Below are 27,270 nucleotides of genomic sequence, written 5' to 3'. Positions count from 1 at the left end.
GCATTCTTGTAGAGCAGGCTAGTATGCTAAGTGTAAAAAGGATGGTGTTGAAGAGGGGGATGTGCAATGGAAGAGAAATAGCTTGAACAAGGCCTTAAATTCCTTCAGAATGGAAGGATTTGAAATATTTACTATCAGAAGATCAAAAGTAAAGAGAAACTGAGCAGCTGCTCAGACTAAAAACTGCATCAAACTCACGCTCTCTGCTCACTCAGAAGTGAAGTAAATCATGTTGGGATCACTTTTCATTGATCAGTGTTTTTCCAGCCATATCCCTTCCTTGGTCTAGCCACCAATCCTCTGAACTCAAGCTGAGCTGAAGACACAAATTTCATGTTTTTTTTTTTAAGTTAGGTTTATTTAGGAATAGAAGTATGTACATGTAGAATCCCCTACAACATGAGACGTGCACAAAGCAGTTAGGGGCCAACAGTGGTGCTGGTCAATGGCCTTCCTTATCATCCATCATCCTACTCCTCCAAGCAGAGGGCCAAGATTAGAAAGGGACAGGTAAGAAATTTATCAGTCCGTGCAGCAGAGCCTTGGAGCAGAGCCTTCCCAGCAACCAGTGTTAAAACAAATGGGCGCCATAACCAAATGTCTGTTTAATGCCCTCAAAGTAGTAGCGCTGCCAGCCTTGCTTTGTTCTTTCTTCCTCACTGGCAGGAATGCCCTTGCCTTCCAAGCACACTTCTGTCTCACCACCTTTTTCAGTGAAGGTCAAGGTAATTGTTGCAAAGTGCCCTAGGGAAACCAAAGCATATCTGTCAGCAGTGCATGGTATAGTATCAGCTGCCCCAAAGAGCTGCTCTGCTCCTCCTTTTGCAGAGCACCAAAAAAGAAGAAAGAAAAACACCATAAGAGAAACAAAAAACCAAATCAAAATAATACTCTCCAGGATCCTTCCCAGAGGGATCTATTTATGACAGCAGCAGGTCTTCCTTAGAAACAGAGGGAGGAGAGGGCTCCCTTTTCATGTCTCAAAGCAGCTGCAGTAGAGCAAGCTACTTCATTGTTCCTAATCCCTCACTGCTGTCCTAACCAGTGGTTCATGGCTCTGACCTAGTCATTTGGGATATGAAATTTGAATAAAATTGGTGCAGCTCCCAGAGTGCTGCATGCACCCTCCCATTCCCTCCCAATCACTAGCTGGAGGGCAGTATGGTAGATAAGACTGTGATTCTTTGAACACTGGCAAGGGCTGCAAAAATACCATAGTCCACTTTTGGACTACTTACCAGCTGGCCAAGATTTAAATCTCCATTTCATAATAAGTTGCTTCTCAGGGATCTATGAAAGAGATAAATGACTGAAGACTAGTATTTCTTGCAAACCTTGCAATCTTTAATAGAAAATAACTAAAACTAAACTAAACTAGAAGATAAGGCTTGATCTGAAGCTTTATCAATCATCCCTTGAAAAACATGAAAAACAGTATCTTAAAGCTGACTGTTCTTTCCACTCCTTTACCAGGAAGCCAGGCCAGGCTAGATCCGAAGCACGTAAGTTAAGGGCTTACAGAAAGGAAGGTGGGAAATCTCAGATTCAGACTCCCATGTACAACCACGAAATACAGGAGCAAGTTCTGAATATTGTACATCATGTTCAGATATTACATACTGCTACAAGGAAGTCACTGAAGACTAATTCTTGTCATAGTAGTCTCAAACACTGATGTAGTGTCCCTTTTCAGAAGAATTCAGTATCATGAGGGTTAAAGTGGAAAAGAGTCGGTCACTGCTTCTGAGCTCCACCCCATACTCTCACAATTAAATAATAATAATAAAAAACAACAACTTCCACCAACACCCACACACAATAACAAGACAGATGCAGGACTAGAAATCATTTTTCCCCCCAAGCTAACATCTTGTACTCATATTATCTTTCAGCAATAAGGAGACTTTCAGTAGCTGCAGTGATTATATGCAACTACCTGGCATCAGGGAGAGATTCAGGATTAGTGAATTGAAGGATTGTTACAGAACAGATGCATCCAAAACTAACACACTTCCTCCTGGACAAGATAGAGTTAACACTGGCTAGTACTTACTAGGTCAACAAATTCTCCTGTGACACTGCCATCCAGCAACTGAAACTTGCCTCCTTTATCAGCCTCCAAGACTGCTTGTGCATGGGTGAAAGCTTGGACCATCTGCAAAGAATTCATGAGGAAACCTGTATTACTTGACATTATCTGCCTGCAAACATGTTGCTTAAGGCCTCCCACCTAACTACAAAAATTCCACAACTTCTGGAGGAGTAAGAAAGTCTATATTATAAGGTCTTTATTAAAAAAGAAAAGACAACCCTCTTCCAGTGAGAAGAAGCAAAGCTAGAGCCACTACAGCAGCATTTTGCTTGCCAAGAGAAAAGAATCCCTAGTTTCTTAACCACACAGTACTGTGCAGGGAGGAATCTATTCCTTAAGTAGCATTTCTCTGGCTTTGAGACCGTCTAACCTTAAAAGGAACAAACCAACCAACCCACCAAAACTGTATATCCCAAAAGATCTGATCACATGCTGAAAGGGATGCACCTGCTGACAGGTGCTGAGAATCACCTGGAATTGGCTTCTGGCTGGCATTAATGCACTCTTTTTAAACCGGGTGAAAAGGAGCTTTAAGCAACTGTTTTATAGATCAACTTTCTTATTCCACTCTCATGGATCATGACTGTCCTACAGGCCACCTTAAAAAGCTTCTCAGGAACAGCATTTTCTGTGCAAAGAGCAGCTGTTCTGAGAACAATCATGGACTTACCTCCTGAGTAACAAATACCCGGTAGAGCTCCTCAGGAGATGTTAAGAAAGTGTCTCTCAAGCTGATCTTACAAGTAGGAATCTTGACTCCTATGGATTTGGACTGCAGTATGGCTGTACTGCTGCTAGCAGTGGTCTAACAAAACAAAGAGCACTGAAGCACACACATACTTTCCCACCCACCAAACCTCAACAAGCAATCGCATATCCAAGAGAGAAACAAAAATTGTATGGAAAAGAAGGAATTACACCATACTGGAGTCTATAAAGCAGATTTAACACTTGAATTAAAAAATATTAGATGCTGCAAATAGAAACATTAAGACTTGCACCACAGATTGCCAATATATATCCTATATACACGTATACAAATATATATTCTATAAACAGAACAAGTTGTTGTAAGCTGCAGTATCTTACATGTTACATATTTCTTTAGAGATCCCCGAAACACATTTACATAGTTTTGTTTACCTTGCACTCTTCGGCTTTTAGTGTCACATGAGGTGTTGTTTCCACATGCTCACCATTCATTGTGGGCAAAATCATGCCCTGGGTGAATTCTGGAAAGACAGGAGAATGCCCATAAAACTAATAAAAGATCAAGTAAGTCTTTTAACTGATCTTTGAAACACATAATCAAAAAGGGCTTTCTGATTTCTCCCTTGCTCTTGCTAGTACCTATATCCTTAACTCAGTTAAAAAAAAAAAAAAAAATCAAACGAACAGGCCTCATTTTATAAGCAATTAATTCTTTTGTCCTCACTACTCTCCACTGACAGCTACAGTAAAACTTGATGGTATGAACAGTCAGTAACTTCCTATTTCCAGTCTAGATATTCTTATTGCTGTCTTACACATGCTGCTCTCACATTAGTATCAAGCTTATACTTAATTTGTTTTTCTCTTTTACTCTCTAATATAAACAGTAATCACATCTCAAATACTTTTATCTTGTCGGTCTAAAGAAACCAAGCTCTTTCATTTCTTTTCAGATGGGCTCTCCAATTTTTTCAGATCATTGCAGTCATAGTTTTTAAAAATTAAAAAAAAAAAAAGCAAAAAACAGCTGTATCAGTTCTGCCTTTGCCAATTTTAAAACACTTTGGTCTTTCTCCTTCCTTTTTAGCTTGTTCAAACCAGCAAAATTACATCATACAGTAGAATTTTATTAAAATGTGCACTACTGAATTCCCACCTATTACCACCTACTTATTCCAGCCCACAAGACTATATGGTTCTTTCCGAATAATATTCTCATCTTCCACTGGGAGACAGCACCTCCCAACTTTAACATTAAAAAGCTTTAAAAAACCCAAGGGTACAGAAATTTGATCCTGGAAAAACAGTGAAAAGTGGTATTTGTACTCAGCAAAACTTGAATATCCAACGTATATGGTGTAAATTGGTAAGTAGATATAAGAAGCATCTGTACCCAGATACTGTACCAGACAGCAAAGCACAACTCAACCAAAGCATACTGATTCAACTCCCAACTGCTGGAACCAAGGAGACTTATCTCCTAAAAAATAACTCTGTTCCAGATGCTAAGATAGTTCATTCAATGAGACCTAAGCTTGCAGAACAATTTCAAATGGTCAGTTTTTCTCAAATCCAAATAGCACTAGATGCATCTTGTCTTATTAGTGTGGCAGAAGAGAAAGTAACAAAAACTAGTAAATCAGAAAACTAGACTGAAAACACCACCTTCCTAGAAACAAGCGAGTCAAAGGCCAGATTGTGCCACATGCAGTAACTGATACTGTGTGGTAGTAAATACAGAATTTACTGGCACAGCCTATATCGGTGGGCTTCAGCATATGAAAAACATGCTCAGTTTTAAAACGTGTATCAGAAACCACTGCTTATTATTGGGTTATCACTGCAGACAATGTGTACTAGAGGATCTAGAGACAGAAGTGCTTCCTGTTAAACACTAACCTTTTTCAAGTCAGAAAAATAACTGCTGTCACTTAGACACCTTCCTATTGAGATAGGGATAGTATACATGTCCCAAAACACTTCTCCCTCTCAGTCACATACCAGTTTTGAGAGTGCTGATGTAAGTTTTCATTGCATCTCTTATTTTTTTTGTACCCTCTTGCTTCATCAAGGTCTTCAAGTTAGTGTCAGGCTCATCTTTAGCAAGGCTGACAAGGATCTAAATCAGAAAGACAAGCACTAGTTAACAAAGTCACACTTACAGTCCTTTTATCACTTGATTCAACATCACACTTAGGCTTTGATCTAAGCTTTCACAAGAAGTTGTGCAGTTTTATAGTTTTTCATTTCATCTTCTGTCAGCCCACTGTAAGTTATGCACCTAGCTGAGTTCATTCATGTGCTATAGCTCTCATACACCTACAAGAAAGGAATTTACTTGATAGCAATACAACACAGGTTTAAGCAGTCCCTTAACACTAAAAAGGCCCTCTACAATCGCTTTAAAACGATAACACAGGAATCTTAGCCCTCTAAGAATTCAGTAAAGAGCAGTACAGTCACTAATATTAGTAATTGGCTTACCTCGACTTCATCAATGTCATTTTCATCTGAGAGATTAGGAATATCTACATATCCTTTATACTTCACTCCTGTCTTTGAGGTGCCTGCAACAGCAATCATGTTGTTCAGATCAATGTTCCTTACTCTGGTTGTTCCAAGAGCAACCTTGTATTGTATCACAAGAAAATTATTTTTCTTTATTATTATTTCCTAGATGAGATAAGTGTCCCTAATCGTATACTTGAATCTGGCTGTGAAACAGGAGAACATCACTCACCAGTCCATGCCAGCTTAATAGCCCACTCATAGAAGAAGATAAGTTTCCCTTTGCGGTTGTTAATAGAGGCTTCTCCATCCAGTTTGCTCACTTCTGTCACCTCGCAGGCCCCTTCCTCACCCTCTACTCTGACAAGTAGGAGGAGAGTTTTAAGCCGTTCTGTGGACCAGTTGGACGCATCTCGCTCTGTCCTACAGAAAAAGACAAGCGTGGGGGAAAGGATTTGAGAATCTGGGGCAGGTCATGATAACTGCTTATACACAGACTACCTGCGCATCCCCCAACCCCAACCCTCACCTCCCTCTAACATTCAAACACACATAGGGCAAGGCAAAACAGTACACACACCCATCCCCAGGACCCCCTCTCAACTGAACACACACACACACACCCTACTGTCAGGATCCACCACCCACTAAACACACAGCTGCAGGTGTGCGGGGGGGGGGGCACACACACCCATCCTCAGGACCCCTTCCCCCCAAACACGCACACAGACGAAGCAGGAGTTTCCCTTGCAATGCTAGCCTGCCTTTCTCCCTCTCCCCCCAAAAAATCACACCCGCACACACACACGGGTATGGAAAGAGAGCCTTCTCCCAGACACTAGCCCAGAGCCCTTCCTCCAAGCACGCACACACACGGGGCTGCGGAGGGCCTTCCCCAGGGGACAGGCCCGGACTCCCACCGGCCAGGGAGCGTCTCAGCCCCCCGGGCCAGGCCCCGCTGTGCTGCCACCGCTCACCAGTGCCAGTTGTTGACGTTGGTAGCGTCCGCCCGCTGCTCGACGATCCAGCGTGGGTCTCCCTCTCCCCACTTTGCCATCAGGATCGCCACTGCCCTGCCCGCCGCCTCCGCACCGACCGCCCGTGGAAACTGCTAGAACCGCCAGCCACCCCACCACCTCCCGGCTTCCGTCACCGGTAGGATCCCTTCCGGGGCTCTTCCCCCGCTAGCGCGGCCGACTGGGCCCTGCCTTCTTGGTTCCACACTGCCAAGAGCTAGCGCTTCCTCGCTCCGCCCACGCGTTCCCAGCAGCTCTTGCAACCGATCCCCTACGGCCAGGCCACCACGCCGCATCCCACGATCGCCCCCAGCACTGGCCAGTAGCGGAAACGCCACCCATAACAACTACCCACAGCGCCTTGCGCAGCCTGCTGGGACTTGTAGTTCGACCGCGGCGGGCAGGGCGATGGCGGAGCGCGCAGGGCATGTCGGTACTCGTAGTCAAAGGGCTCCGGGCCGCCGAAGTGGGGGCCGCGAGAACACTACGGGTCCCGGCGTGCTTTGCGACGGCCTTGCTTCCTCCTGTGGTGCTGCGCCATTACCGGTGCCGGTGTCTTGCGCGGGGCAGGCAAGGTGGGTGAGCCTGGGGAGGCGAACAGGCCCATGTCCAGGCTGCGGTCGTGCTCTCCTGGCTGTGCCGCCGTGGTGCTGCGATGGGGGGGCCCGGGAGGTGGCGGTGGCGGGGCCTTCCTGTCCCCCGCCTGACCGTGCCGTGCGGTGCCGTTGCAGATGAGCAGGGCGAGGGCGGACGAGGAGGAGTACTGGCACAGCTCCAAGTTCCGAGCCTTCACCTTCGACGACGAGGATGACGAACTGTCCCAGGTAGGGCCTCTCCAACCCCTTTCTGTGCCCTCCGGGGCTACGTTACAAGTGCCGATGCGAGGTCCCGCGGGGAGCGAGGTTGCTGCCCTCGCGGCCGCCAAGCGGCGGCCCTTTTACTGGCTTTGCCTCGAAGGAGGCCATGGATGGTGGGGGTGAGGGGTGGGATGAGTCGTACTGTTGCCCACCTGGAGGTCAAGAGCTCTCGCCTCACCCCTTCATAGACAAACTGAAATCTCATTTTAAGCTATGATGATTACTCCTGCCACAGGTCACTGCATCTCTTGCTAGTTTGAGCTATTTGTGCCTGTGTGGGTGCCTGCAGCCTGTGTATCCACATCAGAACAGGAGAGGCTGCCTTTGGCTATTATACATCCACAAGCATAGAATGCCTTCTCCAGGGATGGTAGTCCTTCAGTGGCTTAGAGGCTGGAGAAGCTATTTACAAAATTCTGAGGGAGGTTGTTGGAGAAGGTAACAGGAAACAAAGAGCTCCAAGCAACATTAGTGGTCTTTATTACAAGCTCTTTCTTTGTTCGTAGCTAAAGGAATCCAAACGGGCAGTGAATAGCCTTCGGGATATTGTCGACGATGATGACGATGACCTTGAGAAGGTCAGCTGGAGTGGGGAACCTGTGGGAAGTAAGTGCAGAAGTACTCCAAGCTATCTTTGGGAGGAAGTAGGATTAAAATTACCATTTAACTTATGCCATTTATTTGAGCCTATCTAATCCTGCCCTTCCTGTTACTTCAGATCAAGTTGTGAGCTGCTTGTTTTTACCTGTGAGGATATGCTAGAAAGAGAGCAAGCAAATGACATAACTAGAAAGAAGGCAGATAAATGATGGGAGTTTACTATGTTTTTTGCAATATGTAGCTCAGCCTAGAGCAGACATTTCAAGGGTTAAAAACATTTTGATTTTCATCATGTTCAGCTGACCTGCAGGACTGTGGGTGACATTTGCTTCACACTGCAACCTGATACTAATAATGCCAAGGTTGCTGGTTCGATCCCCATATGGGCCACTCGCTTGAGGGTTGGACTAGATGATCTCCAGAGGTTCCTTCCAACCTTACTGATTTTATGATTAAATAACTAAGCTACTTAAAGTTCTCTGTGCTTTGCCTTGCAACACTTTGAGGAGATATTTCAAGGTTTGATGTGTATTTAAGAGCAGACCTTTCTCCCTGAAATTTGAAAGAGAATTGAAAGCATTAAGCAAATCCATTTCTAGTGATGGTGGGAGCAGGTTCTGATCTTCACAGAACACTACTTGCTGTTCTTTGGTGTTTGTGACCCATTACTGCTATAAAAACAGCTCAGGCACTTGCTAGCCATTGAGCACCTTTCAACCAGTGAAAGCTTAAATTTGGATCATCCAGAGGACTTTCAAAGAGTCTGATCTGCCTGCTCTGTGCTGCAACTCTTCCCTATGGTTCAGGTCTTTTCTCTTCCCACCTAAGAGAAGAGAAATCACTTATTCTTTTGTTACACTACTCTGTCCTAAAATGTATGTTCTGCAGCTGCATGAAAAGTGCAGAACTAGAACAAGAAGGAGGGAGATATATGCATTGTTGCCAGCAGCTTGTGTATTTCATAGTTGATTTGTTTCTGTGGGCAGCAAAAGTATCTTGGCTTTCCAGTGTCCACGAAGGGGTGTTCTTACGTGTCTCTAATTTGAGATAAGCAAGAGAGTCTCTGTCTTGCCTTGTACTTTTGAGAAGGAATATGATTTACCCCATAAAACAACACACAAATGTTGGATGGCATTTTTTTTTTTTTTAGTATCACTTCTGATGAAGTGAATCATTTCTGGAGGAGAACAGGTAACTGTTTAGTAAGCAATATTATATGATGTTAAGAGTCAGTGCACTGCATCTGATTAGTGCTGGGGGTCAAGATGTACCAGGATGTGCTACCGTAGAACTGACCAGGAGTCATACATTCCTGCCCTGCCTTAAGGTCGTTCTTTACAGACTGATTTTATTTTTCTCTGCCTTAAATGACTACAGTAGTTCTGTCTGTACATTTTGTCTGTCAGGTATCTCCTGGTCAATCAAAGAGACAGCTTCTAGCAGCGCTAGTTTCCTGGGGGGTCGAGATTCCAGCCTGCAGAAGGGCTCTTCATCCTTTACGACTTTTCCCAAACAAGCCTCTTCCTACTCCCTAAGCAGCCTATTCAAAGGTGAGCTTCCTCATACACAGTTCTTCCCTCAAGAGTCTCAAGGGAAAATCATTTTATCTTATCATTTTTCTGCTAAGTGTATTGCAGAACAGGAAAGGTCTGATCTCTGTTCAGAGGAGAGGTATATCTGCCACTAGTCAGAAATCAGAGACAGTGCTTGTCTTTTGCAGAAGAAGACAGGCTCTTGTGAAGGGGACTTTGATGATCTGGCTTCTTAAAAGCCAAATTTCATGGAATAGCTATATAGAGCATGGCACTTTACAGCTACCTATTTGCGTGATGGAAAGAAGCGAACCACAACGGGACTGTCTTGACCTATATGGCTTGCATTTGATCCTCAGTACTGTCGAGAAGACAGGCTAATTATCCTTTACTTGGAGCATAGCTGGCTGCTCTTGATGTCTATAGCTGGTTCAGCATACACAGCAGTTTGCAAGAGTTCAGCTCCGTTCAGTTCTCTTGCAGCTAGAGAACAAGCCAGCCTTTACTTTCTCTCTTTTTCTGTTTTCTGTTTTCTTTTTTTTTTCCTTTTTTTATCTTTTTTTTTTTTTTTTTTTTTTTACCCACAGCTTTCATAGTATAGTGATAATGAAGGGCGTCAAAATCATAGCCCTGGTGAACGAAGCTTCCCTTTGCTGCTGTCGCCTAAACAGTGCTGTACCCGTGAGCCTATGTTCTGCAGTCTGTCTAGCTTCTTTTGGCCTTGGTCAAAAGAGAGCAGATAGGTGAGGGTGCCATACGGTACATATGGCCACAGACTATCTGAAAGCAGATGACTGCAAGCATGTGAGCCTGAGGTATGACAATATAGCACAAATTGCTGTACAGAGTCACTTGTTCTATACTGACATAGCTATGGCTTGCTGGCTTGTGGTCTAGAGCTATGTTCTCTCTGCAAGAGATGTTGCTGGGAAAGAAGCAATCTCTCACGGCAGTTTCTTTTCATTTCAGGACGAAATAAACTTCCAAGTTTCCAGTCCCTTTCAGATGGTAAGTTTTGAATCTTTGCCTCATTTTGGGATGGGCATTGTTTTGTGTAAGAAGCTTTTATCCAAAGCATTTCCAAAGAAGGAGTGGTGTCATCTTCCTTATATTGCAGAAAGGGAAACTGAATCATGAGAGTCACCCAGCAAACAGGCAAAATTGGCATGATGGTTAACATATTAACCCATATATAAGTGAAGAGTGTTGGGTTTAGATCAAATTTATATTGCCATTTGATACTTGAGTTTGGGTCTTCTACCAGGGAAACCAAAAGAGAGTGGTTTCAAAAGTGAATGTGAATCAGGATCTTGATGTGCTGCTACTCATAGTTTTGTCTTTCCTTCCCAGCCCTCTCTGACACAGGAATTAAAAACTACACCCCAGAGCTGCGCAGACCAAAAGCAGAGTACAAGGTGAGCAACCTGTGTTTGTAATGTTGAGACCAGAGCACTGCCAGAACTGCCTACTCTAAAGGTTTTGTGGGAAGTGATTAATCACTATTTCAGACTGCAGAGGGCAATGCAGGGCATAGGACAAGGAGATGCAGAATGTAGAACCAGCCTCACAGTAATTTAGGCATTCTCTGCTTGTGCCCAGGAGGAGGGAGTTTTGGTTCTATGAAAAGGGATATTAGTTTTCTTTCTTCTAATGTTTTGCCCATCAGTTTCTGTGAAAGGAATTCTTAGTAATGCCTTGCCTGTAAGCTGCTTTCATACAGAATCACAGAATGGTGGAGGTTGGAAGGGACCTCTGGAGATAATCTAGTCCAACCTCCCTGCTCAAGTAGAGTCACCTAGAGCATATAGACAAGATTGCATCCAGGCAGATTTTGAGTATCTCCAGAGAAGGAGACTCCACAACCTCTCTGGGCAACCTCTTCCAGTACATACAATCTTCCAGTGTCTATGATTCTTTCATGCTGCATTAGATGCATTGGCATTATTTATATTCCTTAAATGAAACAGGAACCTACAGCCTTCCAAATCCCTTGCTCATGAATCACGGGAACACCCTGGTCAGGGAGAGCACAAAGATGGAGTTCCATTTGGCAGGAATGTTCTCAAGGTAGGTGGTGTTAGATGCTGCCGAATCTCATGGGTTTTGGCACCCAACGGATTTCTCCTGTCCTAGCCTAGCAGATGGGAGGTTGTGATTCTCTGTCTCCAGGTTCAGCAGTAACAAGGCTGAGCCCATTCCCAATAGGCACATACGCACACACAGAATACTAACACAGCTGTCCACAGACAGAGAACAGTGCCTTTACCAGCAGACTAATAAACATGCAGCACTCGGGCCTGATCCTGAGCCTTTTCTCTCTCTATTCAGGATCAAAGTCCACTACCATAGCATACCCACACCACATGAGTCTCTCCAGTAACTGCTCTTAGACACCCAGTCTATCTGGCTTCCAGATCCCAGTCTCCTTCAGTTGCTTACTGGCACCTGGATGCTCAAGCTCTTGTTCTTCGTTGTCTCGCTCCAATTGCTAGTATTTGGATCACTCGGCCTACTCACTGGCTAAGTGAGCCTGAAGTTCACTAGCATTCACACAAACACACACACTTGGAATAGAGAGGTAACCCACACAGAGGATGATTAAAAATAAGATTTAATAAGAAAGACTGCGGTGATCAAGTGCAGGACTCATTCAGAAAAGCACACCAACCTGCCACCTGTTTACACTCAACTGGCCCCCATTATCCCTTTTTCCCTCTATTTTCCCATGCTTGTTCCTCCCAAATTTATCCTGATCCCTCCCTTTCTGTACCTTTTGTCCTTCCCGTGAGCATCCCGTAATAAGGCTCACACATTCCAACAGTCCTCTTAAAACATCCCAAGGTTCTCTTTCCCCTTCGTCCAATATTACTCTTATACTTCTTTAGGGTTGTATGGTGTTTGGGGAGAGTTTCTTTGGTTTACTGCTATTCGCAGGTATCATAAAACGGATCATGTTTTAATCTGTCTTATTTGATGGTAGATAGAAGTAGCCAAGACAGTGTGCTCGTTTTGCACCGATTAGGTTACTGGGATTCTTCATCCTGTCCATGGTCATCTGATTGTTACCAGATCAGTCTGTTCATGGTGATTACTCTTTGATCACATAACCTAGCAGGCAGCATTTCCTGAAAGTGCAACAGGAGAAATAAATATTCTATGTTCTGTCCTCCTCTCTTGCTTTCAGAAACAGTGAAGTAGGAAGGAGGGGGGTTGCACAGCTCCATAGAACAGGCAGGAGTATGTAAGTGGAGTGGAACTAAGAAAGGAAAGCTAATGTCAGCTTTGAAATGGTGTCTTGACAGTGACAGACTGAGGAACTGCCTTTTGCCAGAGGTGCAGCAGGCCGCCTCAGTGCACAGGACTTTTGACACTCAGCTGTGTTGTGACTTCAGTGACTCATATGCAATGGTCCCCTAATGGGAAGGGACTGGATAAGTCCTTTTTTCTCTATATCTGGGATTTTAGTAAATCTTCAATGAATTTTAAGTTCAGTATCCTTAAAGCTGCCTTTGCGTATTCCCTTTCTCTGTCTCTCTTGAGGCAAAGTGCTGTACTATGACCACATTTTCCTAGGGCCTCACATTGACTTAGATACCTGCTTGGAGTCTGAGTTCAGGCCTGGCTTGGGCCATCCATTATCCAGTGCTTCCAGATCCTGGTGTCTTTGAGGGAAGAACTTTGCTAACTACAGCATCTTTAGCATATCTGAGCATTATCTGAGGATAGCCTAGCTACAGGCTTCAGTGTTATTGTCACATTTGACTAGTCCTGTATGAGTCCCCAAGCACTTACCTAAGGCTGCTGGCCTTGTATTCTCCACAGTGCTGTGGAATGCTCACCAGGAGATGTATGTCTGTGTTGTGGTAAGAAACTGAATCCTTCTCTCTCAGTTCCAGGCTGTCAATTTTGCATGTGTTTTATTTGTCCTTCTGAAACCAACCTTAGAGCTTTAATTTGCAAGGAGGTTACCTTGTTGAAATGCACTTCCTGTAAAGGATATGGTGGTGAACCTTACCCAGTCAATAGAAAGACTCTTCTTTGACCTCTCAGCCTCTAGTATTCTCCACCAGCAAGCAGACTTTCAGTGCACAACATTTCCCATCTGAAGACTGTGAAGATGCATCCTCCTAATAATCTCCCTGCAGCAGCTGAATGAGAAGTCCAAGAAGCAACACCTGGGCCTAAACCTCCTCTGCGCAGAGTGCCCTTTGGGTACTTCAGGACAGTGTCCTTGAGTGGCTGGGTTTGGTTGTCCTGTCAGCAGACTGTAGCCATCGCTCTGGTCCAACACAAGTGAAAGCCAGCTTGGAGCCTGTTAGAGTAATCAGGCCTCTGGAGGCTCAAAATAAATAAATAAATAAATAAAATAAATTTTATTTATTTATTTTTGTGACAGGATTACAGTAATGTCTGGAACCCCAAAGATACTGTCAGGCGAATGCAGAGGGGCAAGGTAAGGAACTTTTTCTTCTACCTGCTTGCCAGAGAGGAGGTTGGGTGCTCTCAAACTGCCTTATACTTTCTTCGTGCTTCTGGCTGTGTCCAGGAGCAGGAAGGGGATCCCTGTTGATTGCAGCACTTACCAGGGTGTGTGCTGTGCCTGTCTATTGCATTGCCAGGTGACAGCACTGAAATCACCCTAGATCATGAGCAGTAGGAGACCTGCAGAGTTTCTTGGGTTGTTACTTGGGTTTCCCCCTCAGCTAGGCTCTGACAGAAGGTATCTATACAGCTGTGTTCTTGCCTGCCCTTTTCACTCTCTGAGCCTAAGGAAAAAGTACGAGACTGTGGGACTTCCTGCCATAGTTGATGGCAAATGGAGGGAGGATGACAAACAATCTTTATTACACTGGAGCTGTAATCATAGTCTCAGCTGCCTTAGACTTTGCAGCAAGCACACAGGGAGCTTTGTACAGAGGCAGCCACCATAGCCCTGTAGAGTTGCTGTTGAAGCTACCTCTCCTTACCAGCTGTCATACAGTTTTATTCTGCATGTGTCTCCTCAAATGGGGCAGGTGGACCAAAGGCTGAGATAGACCACAATTATGGGGTAAGAGGAAGGAAGTAAAAGTTCCACAACTCCAATTTTCTCGTCTCCTCTATGGCCCTGCAGAGTTCCTTCCTCCTGGTAGCTGGTAGTTTGTGGTGTGCAAGGAATCTGGCCTTATTACAAGGGTGCTTGGGAGAACTCTTCCTGTACAATGTTTGCTGTCCTAGGCCAGGCAGTATAGTGACAGCTAATTCTGCAACCCCTGTGGACAGATTCCCAGAGATCATGCAGTGCATGGTTTCAACTGATGAAAAGTTCGCCAGTGGATGGGAGGACAGTTATTCATGTTGCTGAAAGGCTGTGCTGAAAGGGGAAAGAATGGGTAGGATCTTGGGGCTTAGTTCAGCCTGGGGACTTGCCTGATCCCCTATATACCATCTTTTACCTCCTCCGTCTCTAGGTCTGCTCTCTAGAGAGATTCCGCTCCTTACAGGACAAGCTGGTGCTCTTGGATGAAGCTGTGGCAGGGCATGATGGGAACGTCATTACAGCTGTGAGTCCTGCTGGGGCCATATCCGTTTAGGGCTAGGACTTCCTCAGTGACCCCACAGATGGGTCTTGTGTGAATGCCATCAATTGACCATTTAATCTTGCAAGATGAAGGATTGTTTTTTGCTTAAAACCAAGAAGTTACCAGAGTGTCAAAGTTAAAGCTTGGGAAGCTACATATTCCTACTGGTTTTCCTGCCACTTCACAGAGTTCCCATCAATTGATGACAAGGAACCTGATCCCTCAGCTTTCTAGATCTCTGCAGTGAGTTCTTGAAGGCCAAGGTTTAATCTGCTTATTGCAGCACAGAATACTTAAGGGATTTCTCCAGCTTATCTGGCTTCCAGAGCATCATGCAGTTAATGGGGCAGGCTGTGTCAGAGCATCCCTAATCCAAGCCTTTTAAGACCTTCAATCTCCCAAGTAAAGCCTTTTCTTTGCAAAACTTGATGTCATTTATTAAAGCTTTAGAGAATCCAGGCAGCTGTGACCCTGGCTCATTGCTTGCCCGGTGTCCAGTAAGCAGCAGAATTCACTTCAGTGCTGTAAGAGTTGTACCTTCAGAAGGCCTTTACAAAAGCTTCCCCAGGCCTTGACCAGTTCAGTGTCTGTCTGTTTTAATTCTGGTGAAGATTGATCTCTTCAGCTGAAGGCTGCCTCTCTGTGCTCACAGGTCCTGATATTCCTGAAACAGACACTAAGGAAAGGTAAGCATGACCACAGTCAAGGTTTCTATGGTGTGTTTCGATTAAAGGCAGAGGCACTGGTTCTCCCACAGACTGCAAGTTGAGAAAAGAAAGCAGCTAGGGCATTGCTACTTTACTGAGCATGAAATGTCTGTGAGTGCAGTGCATGTAAAAAGTGAGGGAAGTGATGAAGCCCAGGAAGGCCCCAAAGAGGAGCTTTAAGCACTGGTAGGTGGTAGCAGTAATGGGGTGAATGAGAATAAATCGGGAGGGATTGCAAGCTGCTGTGAATTCAGATGGCAGCCTGGTGAATGGTACACTTCTGTCTCTAGGTCTCTAGGGCTGTGCTTTGAGGAGGGATGGGGTTGCTGGATTCCGGTAGTGGCTTGCAGCTCTGTGCACTGTACATAGCTCCCTCTGTGGCTCATTGGTGCTAACTTGCTTTACCCCTATGCATGTATCCCTCTCCCCCATAGAGATCTTGTTTCGGGAGTTGGAGGTGCGGCAAGTGGCCCTGTGTCATCTGATCCATTTCCTCAAAGAGATGGGTGAGCAGAAGTTGCTTCTGGATCTGTTCAGGTGAGGCTCTTGCCCAGTCCTGTGGCAGGGCTGAGTGTGCTACTAGGAAGTTGCCCCAGAACTAATGCTGCTTCCTTTTTATAGGTTTCTGGACAGGACTGAGGAAGTTGCAGTGAGTATTCCCAGGAGCTGAAGCTCTCCTTCCTCATTCAGGAGGGAGCATGGAGTATGGGAAGGGCAGGGAGAGGCTAGCAGCAGGGTGTCTGGTAGCCAGAGGAGAGCTTGGCATCCTGGTTCTGCACTCTAGAATCCTGTACCTCCCAAGCCCATGAGAACAGACTGTCCTTGTCTTCCCTCTTTCTCCAGCTGTCCCAGTACCAGGAGCATTTGAACATCCAGGATGTAGAAAAACGAAGGGAGTTTCTGAAAGACTGCATTAGGTAAGAAAAAAATGCAAGAGAATGGGTGAGATGTAGCTGCTTAACAGAAGATGGTAATAAAGAAAATGAGACCCCTTTCCCAGTGCTGTGCTGCAGCTTATGTAGCTCAAGAGCTGATGTTGATTTTGTATTGGGGTGAGTGGGGTATTGTGAGATGCAATGTAAATCAGAGAAGAATTTAGGATGATTACTGCTTCATCATCTTTTGATGCTTATTTGGGGGCAGAGATGCTTCAGGGATCTTCTGAGCACTGACCCTTCAGGTTGTGAAGGGTGAAAGCTTGGGTGCCTGAGCACTTAAGGAATCGTTAGTGTCAGCTTTAGGTTGTCCTTTGAGGGGTGCCAAATAATTTCTCTTTCTCTGGAGCTCATGTGGGAGAAAGACAGGAAGGGTGGTCAGTGGGGTTGGGGGTTGGTGAGGCAGGAGATTGAGTACCTACTAGCCCCTCTCAGGTTGGGGATAAAGGGATGCATTCCTTGCCACATCCCTGTACATGGGGAGCACACTCAGCTATACTGTGTTAAGAGCTGCTGACAGTGTCTTCCTCTGTGTTTGGCTAGGCTACCTTTTTCAGCTGATGATACATCTCACATCCAAGACCATTATACCCTGCTGGAGAGACAGATAATCATTGAGGTATGAAATCCTTCTCGCTGGTCAGGAAATGACTGGGGTTTGGCTGTGAGGTCCCTATCCGTCCCTAGTTCACAGCACTTTTTATCTAACTAGCCTGCCCTTACTAGTATAATTTAAATACCATCCAAGCTGCAGGGCCAGGCACATGTATGAAATACCAGACCTGAGATTTTATGGCCTGTTTGGGGTGTGCTTGTGCATCACTTGCACGACACTCTCTCCAGATCTCTGCCCCACAGCTAGATCAGGCAGCTGCCTTGATTCATGCTCGCCCTCTCTCTCTGCTTTTCCAGGCCAATGATCGGCACTTAGAGACAGCTGGGCAGTCAGAGATATTTCGGAAGTATCCTCGCAAGGCCTCGATTCTCAACATGCCACTGGTGACCACTCTCTTCTACTCCTGTTTCTACCACTACACAGAGGCTGAGGTGAGGACTATGTGGGAGATGACATCTCATCCCTGTAGCCCTTAGCACATAGAATGCTTAAGCTTAGCATGTTAGTGAAAGAAGCAAGTCATGTTTTCATCCTCTAGTTAGACCTAGAGGACACAGCTTCCCTTGACCTTCCAGGACTGATTTGGAGTTTTCTCCTGTACTCTGAGACAGGACATTCAGCCTGGGTGTGTTGGGAATTACCTAAAAGCAATCACTGTCTTGTACTTCTGCTTCCAAGGAGCCAGAATTGGCCCTTGATCCCATGAGCCTAAGGTATGTGATAATGGTCTCAGAAGTGCTGGAGGTTCCACAGTTTGAGGATGTAGAAAGAACCAAACTGGAGAGCTAATGGGGTGGAATAGTTGCTCTTCCTTCTGCCAGCTGTTTCCTCTTATGGCACTGGTAGGAGCAACAAGCAGTGAAGACTTCTGTGAATGGGAGATCTACCCTGTGTGAGGCAAGTGCTTTAACACAGAAGGTATCTGAACCTCTTTCTTGACCTTGCATGCCAAATTTGCGCTGACTTGTCTACTCTCTTTAGGGGACGTTCAGCAGCCCGAGCAACCTGAAGAAAACATTTAAGGTATGGGACCCTCTATGACTGCTGTCCTGATGTTGTGGCAGCACCAGCTGAAAATGTAGGCAGCCAAGTTGAGTTAGCAAGGAGGCTGAGCGAGGGGGGTTTGATGGGCTCAGCACTGAGAAGAGGAGGGTAGTGCTGCATTCTCCTGAAGCAGAGCAATTCTGGAGCCTCTGAAATGCAAATGGGAGCTGTGCAGAGGCTTCATTGTCCCACTGAGCAGGGGCCAGCAGAGCCTGGCTGCAGCAGCACTTGCAAATTCCTATCTCATGCCTTCTGCAAGTGCTGGCCCTGGCCTTACACAGCACCTTCGCTCCTTGCCTGGCTGTGGGCACAGGTCCTGCCAGGGTCAGAAGCCGGTGACATTCCTTTCCATCCTGCAGAGACCCTCTGAGCTGTGCTATTGCTCTGACTGCAGCTGTCTGCCTTGCAGATTCCTGATAAGCAGTACGTGTTGACTGCCTTGGCTGCACGGGCCAAGCTGCGAGCTTGGAATGATGTTGATGCCCTCTTTACCACCAAGGTGAGCTGGGGAAGGACTTGCTGGGAGCTCAATTCCCAGGCTGATAGCCAGTGCTGATACTTTGCTTGCTATGCAGGTTGATTTTATTTCAGTGGGGCCCACTGCATCTCTGCCGCAGGAGGTTGCAGTGAGTTCCTTATAGGGCAGCTTTCCCTGCATAAGAGCTCTGCTGGGCCTGCCTCAGCCCTAGCAACTGGGTCAGGGAGAAGGGCTGCCCTCATGCCTAGTTTGTAAAGGGTTCATTGCCAGCCTGAACCCAGTCACTGAATGAAGAGCTCTGCCAACAGTGTATGTGGTTACAGGTGGGAAATCTTGCCAGCAGCTGGAGAGAGACCTTTTCCGCCCTTCATTAAAAGCAAAAAGTCTCTTTCTTCCAGCCTTAATCTATGACAACCCTGTTCTCTGCTTTTCTGCCTCTTCTGGCAGTGTGGCTGGAGGGATTACCCTTAGAGTTAATGCTGGGTTTGGCTTTGTTTTCAGAACTGGCTGGGCTATACCAAGAAGAAGGCACCCATTGGCTTCCACCGAGTGGTGGAGATCTTGCAGAGGAACAGTGCTCCTGTGCAGGTGAGGAAGGAACTGCTGTGCTCAAGGTCAGATGTCCCTTTAGGTCACCAAGCCCTATCTCAGGCTGTCTTACAGCCTCTTGGCTTGACCTCTTGGGCCATTAACAGAGGCCACTGCCTGTGTCCTGCTCTTCATTGGGATTTGGTACGTGACTGATTCCCCAAATGAGCTGCCTCACAGCTGCTCTGCCTTTGGGGCACAGCATTCAGCTGAGCCAGCTAGTGACCCACATGTCAACAGAAAGTGAAAATAGACATGAAAGCTGGGTCCTAGCTGACTGCAAGAAGGACAGCAGGTGTAAGGGAGTCTGGGAGCACTCTCCACACAGTGCGTTGCCACCCTTGTTTGCTACATTTAACTTTCACGCTTGATCAATCTGGCAGTGGCTAACTTGATACACAGGAGTGAAGTAGCTTAGGACTAGAGTCTTTGTGAGCAAAGCTTTAGTGCCTCCATGGTCCTGAGCAGATTTATCCTGGTCAGTTGTTGTCTTAGGGTGGAATGGGTCAAGTCTGTGATAACCAGCAATCTTAAAAAGATGTTGTGGTTGGAGTGAGAGAGTAAGGCAGGAGGTGCTAGCAGAAGTGAGCTGACACACCCTTCCCTTGCAGGTGCTGCAGGAGTATGTGCGCCTGGTGGAGGATGTGGAGACACGGTTAAACCTTGCCACCAAGTACAAGTGCCATGATGTTGTCATTGATGTGAGTCCCTGCTGTGTGTATGAAGAGGAAGGATGAGAGCCTGCTTTTCCTCCCTGTCTTTTCTTTGTCTCTCTCTTTCTTTCCTTCCGTGTGCCTGGTGCGGTTTTCTTATCTCTATGAGCTTGGAACATTATGGTCAGTGGAAGCCAACTGAATCAGGAGAGCAGTCCCTAGGGTTTGTGCTGTGCCCAGGCCAGATCTGCACAGTCAGCCAAAGTTGTTGATGGAAATTTGAGGGTGGATTGAAGAGTGACTCGTTTTCATCTGCAGGGCACCATCCCACTGTGCAAGTGTCCCCTTCGCTCATCTGGGCTCTGATTTTGCTCTTTATCTAGACATACAGAGATCTAAAAGATCGTATCCAGCTGGCAGCGTATAGATGCAAAGTAGAGCGGGGCTCTGCAGAAGAAGAGAAGATAGACAACATTCTCAACAATATGGTGAGAAACCCTGCTTTACTTTCTAGACACCTTCGTCAGAGACAGGCGTATGTTGGGTGAGTAGTAAGGGTGTGGCTATTCCACATCCTTTTCTCCCTGCTAGGAAAATAATGTTATGTTTGGAGTTGCATTCAGCGTAGGAATGAAGGATGAAAGTGATAGAAATTACACTTTATGGTTATATTTGTGCTTTTTGGGGTGTGGGGCCCACTAACTTGGCTCTGAAGGGATCTATAGTAAACCCTGATGCTAGTCATGTTCTGTTCTGCCTCTCTTTTAGCAAATCCGATGGAAGAACTGAGCACCTATGAAGCAGCCCACTTGGCCATTGCCTTGCCAGTGAGAGAGGAAACCATGAAACCTGGTCCAGTGCCAACAGAGCAACTCTGTTACTTGTCATTGCATGGTTAATATCAGTCAGTGACAGTGGGTGCCTGTGGCTTGTGGGACAGGCATTTGGGCTGGCTGAAGGCAGCTACTCCAGTGTAGACAGTGAAACATGGTACTGATCCACCAGGGTTGATTCTTTTTGGAATCTGAGTCTCTGACTTGGCTGTAAGCCAGGCATGGCTTGTGTTTGCAGATGGCAGTCACTGGCACAGCAGGGTTATATTTGCTCTGTGTGGTGTCTGGGCTTATTCTAGCAAGAGGAACAGGTCAGTCACACTCATGGGTCTCTCCAACAGACAATGTTGACCAGTCCCTATAGCACTCCCAGCTGACTTGGGCATCATCATCCATGGCTGTGTCCAGAGTAAAGCCTACAAGGCTGTACTCTCCCCACCTCAAAGAGCATGACAGGGGAAAGAACCAGCTGTACCGTAAAACCCACTTTTCTTTTTTGTTGGTTTGTTCTTACTCATCCCAAGAAAAGAGGTGTGTGAACTCCTGAGAGCAAAGGCAACAGCGTCTGCCACTATCTCCATGCTGGTACTCAGCAAGTTCCCTTGTCAGGGAAGAGTAGGCACCTGGTTGGAGCTGGTCAGAGCCTTGCTGGGTTGGGCAAAGACCAAGCAGGGACTCCTTTCATTAGGCACAAACCTGCTGGACCCAGCAGCTCTTTTTTCTGAGAGAGTTATACCAGGAAGGATTGAACTGCACCTTCTCAGAAACATGACTCCTCAGCAACTGTTGGCTTCACCCTTCCAGACGTCACTTCATTCCCTAAATAAAGCTGTCTCTTTCTCCTGGGGTTGTTTATTTCCTTCCCATACTGAGCACTTTGTCACTGTGAGTGCTGATCCTGAGCAATTCATCACACTTTCTACAGGGTGAGTAGGGAGGGTGTTTTCTCATGTCCTGAAAAGCGCAATGAGTATGACCAGGAAGTGGCTTTGCCTGCAGCAGTACCTTATTTCACACCTTCGATGCTATCAGCACAGATGGGTATAGTTGAATATTGCAGGGCACTTTGCTGCCCTAGGGATGGTCACATGGAGTTGAAGGTTATGTATGAAAATGATGTACTTTCATGGGGGCAAGGCTGAGCTCCAGGATGCCTGCTGCACTGTGTACAAAATGCAATCTCAATTTGTTAAAATGAGGTTTGCTGTCAGGCTTAAACCATGCATCCCAGACTGGGACATTGCTTAGCTGTAGGATTTGGAATGGTGTCAGTGGCTGGAGTTTGTGTCAAGGAGTACCAACTGGAGAAGCTGAATGTGTTCATGGAGAAATCTGGTGGAACCCAGATATCTTTTTCTGTGTTCTGAAAAATGGGGTCTTCAAGCCAGCAGAAAAAATCAAGGGTTGCTGGAGTTAATTTGATCCTCATGTGTGATTGATTTGAGTGACAGAATGCTCCAGGGGATGTTGTTTGGGCTCTGGAAGGAATGGAGCTCCTGGTTCTCATGACATAAAGCTGAGATTCTGCTGAGGCACCTGATAACCAAGTGCTCGCCATGGCAACAGCACTGTTTGGGCTGCATTGTCTGGGTGTCCATGGGGGAGCTTGGAGTCTGGAGAACAAGTGCCTGGGGCTTGCTGCCCTCACAGGCAGTGCCAGCTCCTGCTGCAACATTACTGTCAGGGCACACGAACAGGGACAGAAGCTGAGCAAAGAAGCTTGTTCAGGTTGCTCTTGTTCCTCACATTGATTGTGGTGCCACGGGCATCAGGGGGCTGCAGGCCAAGAACAGTTGCAGGAGACAGGACACCCGCTTAGACTGGATATTTGAATCCGCTGGACTCTTCCTCCCTGGCTCAAGCTTGACTGAGGATGTTTCAGCCTTATTGGTGCCTCTTGCCCCATGGGAACCACACCTGGGTTGGGTGAGCTGCAGAAAGCAGGAAGCAGTCTGTTTTGTTTACTCTCTCTCCATGTCTAGTGCAGGTTTGTGATATACTTAACAGTTCTGTAGTATCAGGGACAGAAGCAATTCAGATAGTTCAGCAGTGCCCTGCTCCGGTCAAGAGCGCTGTATGTTTACCTCATGTCAGGCTAAAAAACAGGTAGGACTAGGAGACCCTACCTCTAAACCCCCAGCACTCTTGCTGACTGAAATACCAGCTCCCCAGCACAGAAGGAAATCTGGTTTCACTGGGCACATGTGGACTTTTTGTGGACTGTCCATAACCACTGTCTTCTTGTGGCAACTGCCTTGTACCCCCATAAGAGTCCCTGTAGTTCACATGAAGCAATAACACAGGTACCAGCTGGGGTCCTTGCAACTGGTTGCTGCTGAGCTGACTGTGCCAAGGAATAGGGACTTCCACAGCAAATGAGGGAAGGTGAAGGAGCTGATGGATTGCTCTGCTGGGGAGGACTGGAAGCACAGTACTACAGTATGCAGATTTGAAATGAAAAAACAAATCACTTATTAAAAGGTTTGATTTTTCTCATTACCTTCAGCCTTGGAGCAGCTTGAATGAAGTCTGGTCAAGTGCTATGCCAGCAGCTTGCAGATGACTGACTTTCCAAGTCTATTTGGGGCTCATATAATGGGGGGCTGTAGCCTCAAAAAGCAGCAGATTCAAATATCCACTGATGTCTCTTGTTCTTAGTGGTTGCACTGCGTGAAGGGAACAGTTGCTTTCCTAGGCTACTTCTTTGCAAGAGAAGAGCTGGCGCCTGTATGTTGCCTCCACTTATTCTCTGGCAGGTGCTGGTCTGGATTGCAGTACTATGTGGGCGGAGGCCATGTCTCTCTTCTAAATCCTCATTGTGGAAGCTTGTCCTTCTGGGCCATGATGTGGAATATTGCAGAGATTTTCAAATCTTCTCAGTCTGAGGAAGTAGAAGGTGAGGAGGCCTTGATGTATCTGGCAAGGCGCTACAAGGGGCTAACAGTGAATGCGTTTGCCCATGCCATCTTCTGCTGCAAACTTCTTCATGCTGTCAGGTAAGGTGGAAGTGAGCTGTTGGTAAAAAGTGTTGGCTGGGTGACAGAAGCGTCAGGGAGATAGGCTTTGAGGAGGAAGCCTTGAGGTGTTGAGCTCTTTCCAAAGATACTGCATCTTTACTGAGCTAAAACGTGATAAAGGAATATCATTGATCATTCTGATGTAGATCTAGACAGCATAGATGTGTCACTGGGAGAAGTGAGTAAGGTAGCTGGTCTCTGTAGGGAGCTTCTTGAGCAGTTCACACTTAAGTCTGTATGAAATAAGCATTATGTGGGTATGCCAGTTACATTTTTTTGACTTTTTATCTGGTTCTTCCTAGGTAGTATCTTACATACTGTTCACATCCACACTAGCCACTGAACATCTGCATTTGTATAAACTCACAATCAATCTTAAACATCTGGGATTTCCCTTCAATTGGGCTAATTTTCCCATGAGAAAACCAGAGAATGGAAGTTTGTCTCTCACACCAAAGGAAGGTTTTACCCCAGAAACCTAGCAGTGCCCAACACTTGTTACATGTTCCTGCAGTTAATGTATATGATTTATAAAGAGTCAATTGTCCCGTGTTAACACATGGGACATCACTTTTCAGCAGCAGTCTCTCCTGTCACTATTCTGTACTCTTCATGCTGACTTGTTCCTGGGCTTGGCCGTTGCATGAGTTGATGTGGGTGAGACAGGTATCAACTCTTAGTCACCAGTCTGCTTTACAATGACACACCAGAGCAAGGGAGACATCCCAACAGCTTGTCTGGTCCTTAAGCCTCTTTTCAGTTCCCTGCCCCTGAAAAGGTAGTAGTGGCTTTACTCTAGCTGGCCAGACCTCTGTTCTGCCCAAGGGAGGTCTGAGGCTTTGGAGGTGTTTGATAATGGGGAAAGCAGCCAGTTAGCTCCGGCAGGGTGCTGTTGAGTGTTGCAGACAATCTGCTCCCATGGGTCTCGCCCTAAGCCCCACTGATGCCGCACTGATGCCACATGTGCTGTGCTGCAGTTGTCAGGTGGTTGGGGGGGGCCTGCAAATTACTATCTGCTGGAGTCATACTCAAAGAAGTGCCCAAGAGACAAAAACCTCCAGGCATCAGCATCTCCCACTTCCCCAGGGGTGATGGGGAAGTGTTATCTGGCAAGGGGCTTTTCCTGGAAGGGTAGGACAGCATGCAGCTTGGGGCTCCCACAGGGCTGAAGTCAGCCCTTCCGCTTCCTTAGGCCAAGCAAGACTGAGAAGGATTTGCCAACGTCCTTGGTGGACAACTGTGGCCTGAAGGTTGGGATTATCGGTGGGGGCCACCTTGGGAAGCAGCTGGCCCAAACGCTGCTGACGCTGAGCTGGGCTCCAAGCTGCGGTATCCACGTTTCCACTAGGCGCCCAGAGAGCCTGGGTAAGTGCTTCTGAGCCTGGATTTGGAAGTGGGACTGCATTTATGTGGACTTTAACTGTTTTTTCCTATAGCACGTCAGGCAGAACTCACTAGAGAACGCTCTTCTGCCAAAAATATTGAAGGTACTGAAACTGCAAATTTTTATGAGGAAGCAGAGAATATTATTGTGGAAAAAATCTTTATTCAGTTGGAAACCCACTGTCCACTAAGTGCTAATTTAATTGTGTAATTTTTTTTTCACCAGTCCCAGTAACTCTGTTCCTTCGAAAGCCTGTTAGTTTCAGGACACTTTTAGTTTAGGCTTCCTTCCCCACCCCACCTCCCTCCAGTTTTTGCCTCTCTTTTCAAAATTCTCCTTGTCATATGCTACGTTTTCCATAAGTTTTTTCAGTGATTGAGGCTGTAGCTTGTTAAATATTCACCCAACAGAGAAACATCTCTCCAAATCTGCAGTGATGCTGAGACTGAGAAACTCCTCTCCTTATTTGATTAATGTAGGGCCAGTTGTACATGACAAACTTCTTGCTGTGCTTTGAAATGCTCCAAGTGCCCAGAGAGAAGAGGGGGTTAGACTGTAGCATTACAGCAACTGTTTGCATACAAACTGTCAACTGCCCCACAAACTGTTATATAAAACAGGATGAGTGGGGAGAACTTTCCTCCAGGGAGATGCTTAGAACAATAAAATCCTCTAATAATCTCAGAGTAGAGATGAAGCATTATTAAATGGCTTTTTATAGATCTTGAAAACTAGCCAGATCCCAAGACTTGGTTGTTTTGGCTAAGGTTTTAAATCAGTGTTTATGAACTGGGGCCTGACAGCTGAATTCTCTGCATGTTTATTCTCTACAGAGATACTTGCTTGCTTTGTCACCAAGGTGCCATCTGCCATGTAGAAATGGTGATGGGTAGCTGCCAAAATCTCATAGTGCTACCTTGGGAGGGCAGTCCCAGCCAGGAAGAGGTGGTTTGCATTTCATCTGCATGCAGCAGGGAGCAAGTACCATGTTGCCCGTGCCTGGTGGTGCTGGCTGCTCACCTGCCCTGGGTTCATGGCTCTGAGCACCTTTTGCCTTGCTTATCTCAGCAGACCTGCAGGAGCAGGGGGTTAGGTGCTTTTACGACAATGCTCAGCTGGTAGCCTGGGCGGATGTGGTCTTCCTCTGCTGCCTCCCATCACATGTGCTGACAGTCTGCTCTGCTGCTCGGCCTGCAATCCGGAAACCCTGTGTTGTGTACAGCCTTGTCACCACTGTTCCTCTCCACAGGTAATATGAACTATGTCATTGGAGAGCCTGAATGTGCTGTCCTCATCTGGGATCTCATGGGGCAAGCATAGGGCATGTTTTATTGCAAAACATCATCACAAACCTTGTCACGTTCAGCCATCTCCCAAATCCTCAGTTACTAGAGTCATGGGAATACCTTGGAATTCCAGTTTTCTGTTTTTCTAAAGGACGTTTCTAAACTTTATGGCTATAAACATGAAAACATGATTAGAAGATGTGAAAAAAAGAGTCAGAAAAGCTCCAGATCAAAAACAAAACTGATATTGAAAACCCCCTTCTGCCACAGCCTCAGATCATCGCTGTAAGGCCCATTGTAAGCTACCCAGAAAAAAGGGAGCAAAGATGCAGAGCACATTTTTTGTGGCTGAAAAAAACCCTAAGCCAAATACTTACTGTTTCATTTCAAGCTGCTGTAGCTCTGGAGAGGAGCCTGTCCTGAAGAGTTCAAATGCTCAGAGGGGTGTTGCTTATTCTTGATCAGTCCAGTTCTTGGCTTTCTGTTGAGATAATTAACAAGGGGTCAAACATGACACTTGCTCTTCATGCTATGGGCTAGGCTATTAATTGGTAAAAAATTTGCTGATCCCACAAATGGTAACTGCTGACCTCTTTATCATGATTTTAAGAACTTCCTGCTTTCTTCTCCTCCTTTCTGCCATTTAAACCCAGTTTCTTCTCACCTACCTAACCCAGGCAATGCCTGCACACACAGAGGGAGTAAGTACAAGGGACAATTTTTACCTTTTTTTTAGTAGATCATTAATTGTGCTACAAAATTGGCAGTCCTTCTGTGGATATCTGTCCATTAGCAATGTTAAGGCCCACTGACTAGCTTGAACACATGCACAGGAATTGTTAAATGGGAAGA

The 27,270-nt window shown here is 46.1% G+C and overlaps 3 protein-coding genes across 6 annotated transcripts in view; 2 read left to right on the top strand and 1 right to left on the bottom strand.

Moving 5' to 3' along the window:
- Positions 1–5,496, top strand: part of ISM2 (isthmin 2) — a 37,137-nt gene extending 31,641 nt beyond the window's left edge. Inside the window, exon 7 of the transcript XR_009958517.1 lies at positions 5,481–5,496. The gene's annotated coding sequence lies outside the window, so the exon portion shown is untranslated. The remainder of the gene's footprint in view (positions 1–5,480) is intronic.
- Positions 330–6,614, bottom strand: AHSA1 (activator of HSP90 ATPase activity 1). Its single transcript, XM_062576812.1, has 9 exons — positions 6,289–6,614; positions 5,544–5,734; positions 5,288–5,370; positions 4,805–4,922; positions 3,236–3,324; positions 2,763–2,897; positions 2,054–2,155; positions 1,239–1,290; positions 330–744 (listed from the first exon to the last, which is right to left on the bottom strand). The coding sequence occupies exons 1-9, from the start codon at positions 6,366–6,368 to the stop codon at positions 572–574; spliced, it is 1,023 nt and encodes a 340-aa protein (XP_062432796.1). The 5' UTR covers positions 6,369–6,614; the 3' UTR covers positions 330–571.
- A 240-nt stretch (positions 6,615–6,854) lies between these two features.
- Positions 6,855–26,242, top strand: VIPAS39 (VPS33B interacting protein, apical-basolateral polarity regulator, spe-39 homolog). 4 transcript variants are annotated; one of them, XR_009958568.1, is made up of 22 exons: positions 6,855–6,902; positions 7,059–7,151; positions 7,691–7,790; positions 9,191–9,334; positions 10,286–10,324; positions 10,667–10,731; positions 13,713–13,769; positions 14,767–14,859; positions 15,530–15,563; positions 16,019–16,121; positions 16,206–16,233; positions 16,428–16,501; positions 17,063–17,138; positions 17,432–17,566; positions 18,117–18,158; positions 18,589–18,678; positions 19,159–19,245; positions 19,857–19,946; positions 20,282–20,442; positions 23,488–23,727; positions 24,941–25,235; positions 26,201–26,242. XR_009958568.1 is itself a non-coding variant. In XM_062577292.1 (22 exons), exons 2-22 carry the CDS (start codon positions 7,059–7,061, stop codon positions 26,007–26,009), a joined length of 1,968 nt encoding a protein of 655 aa, XP_062433276.1. In that variant the 5' UTR covers positions 6,855–6,902; the 3' UTR covers positions 26,010–26,104. The 4 variants fall into 4 exon arrangements, 3 of the variants coding, with proteins under 3 accessions (XP_062433276.1, XP_062433278.1, XP_062433277.1); XM_062577292.1 differs by lacking the exon at positions 26,201–26,242 and adding an exon at positions 25,966–26,104 and having other exon boundaries at positions 24,941–25,113; XM_062577294.1 differs by lacking the exons at positions 23,488–23,727; positions 24,941–25,235; positions 26,201–26,242 and adding an exon at positions 20,667–21,574 and having other exon boundaries at positions 20,282–20,386.
- Positions 26,243–27,270: the final 1,028 nt, after the last annotated feature.

Source organism: Rhea pennata, chromosome 5 (genome assembly GCF_028389875.1).
Source record: "Rhea pennata isolate bPtePen1 chromosome 5, bPtePen1.pri, whole genome shotgun sequence".
NCBI lineage: Eukaryota > Metazoa > Chordata > Aves > Rheiformes > Rheidae > Rhea > Rhea pennata.
This window is presented reverse-complemented; position numbering and strand designations above follow the sequence as displayed.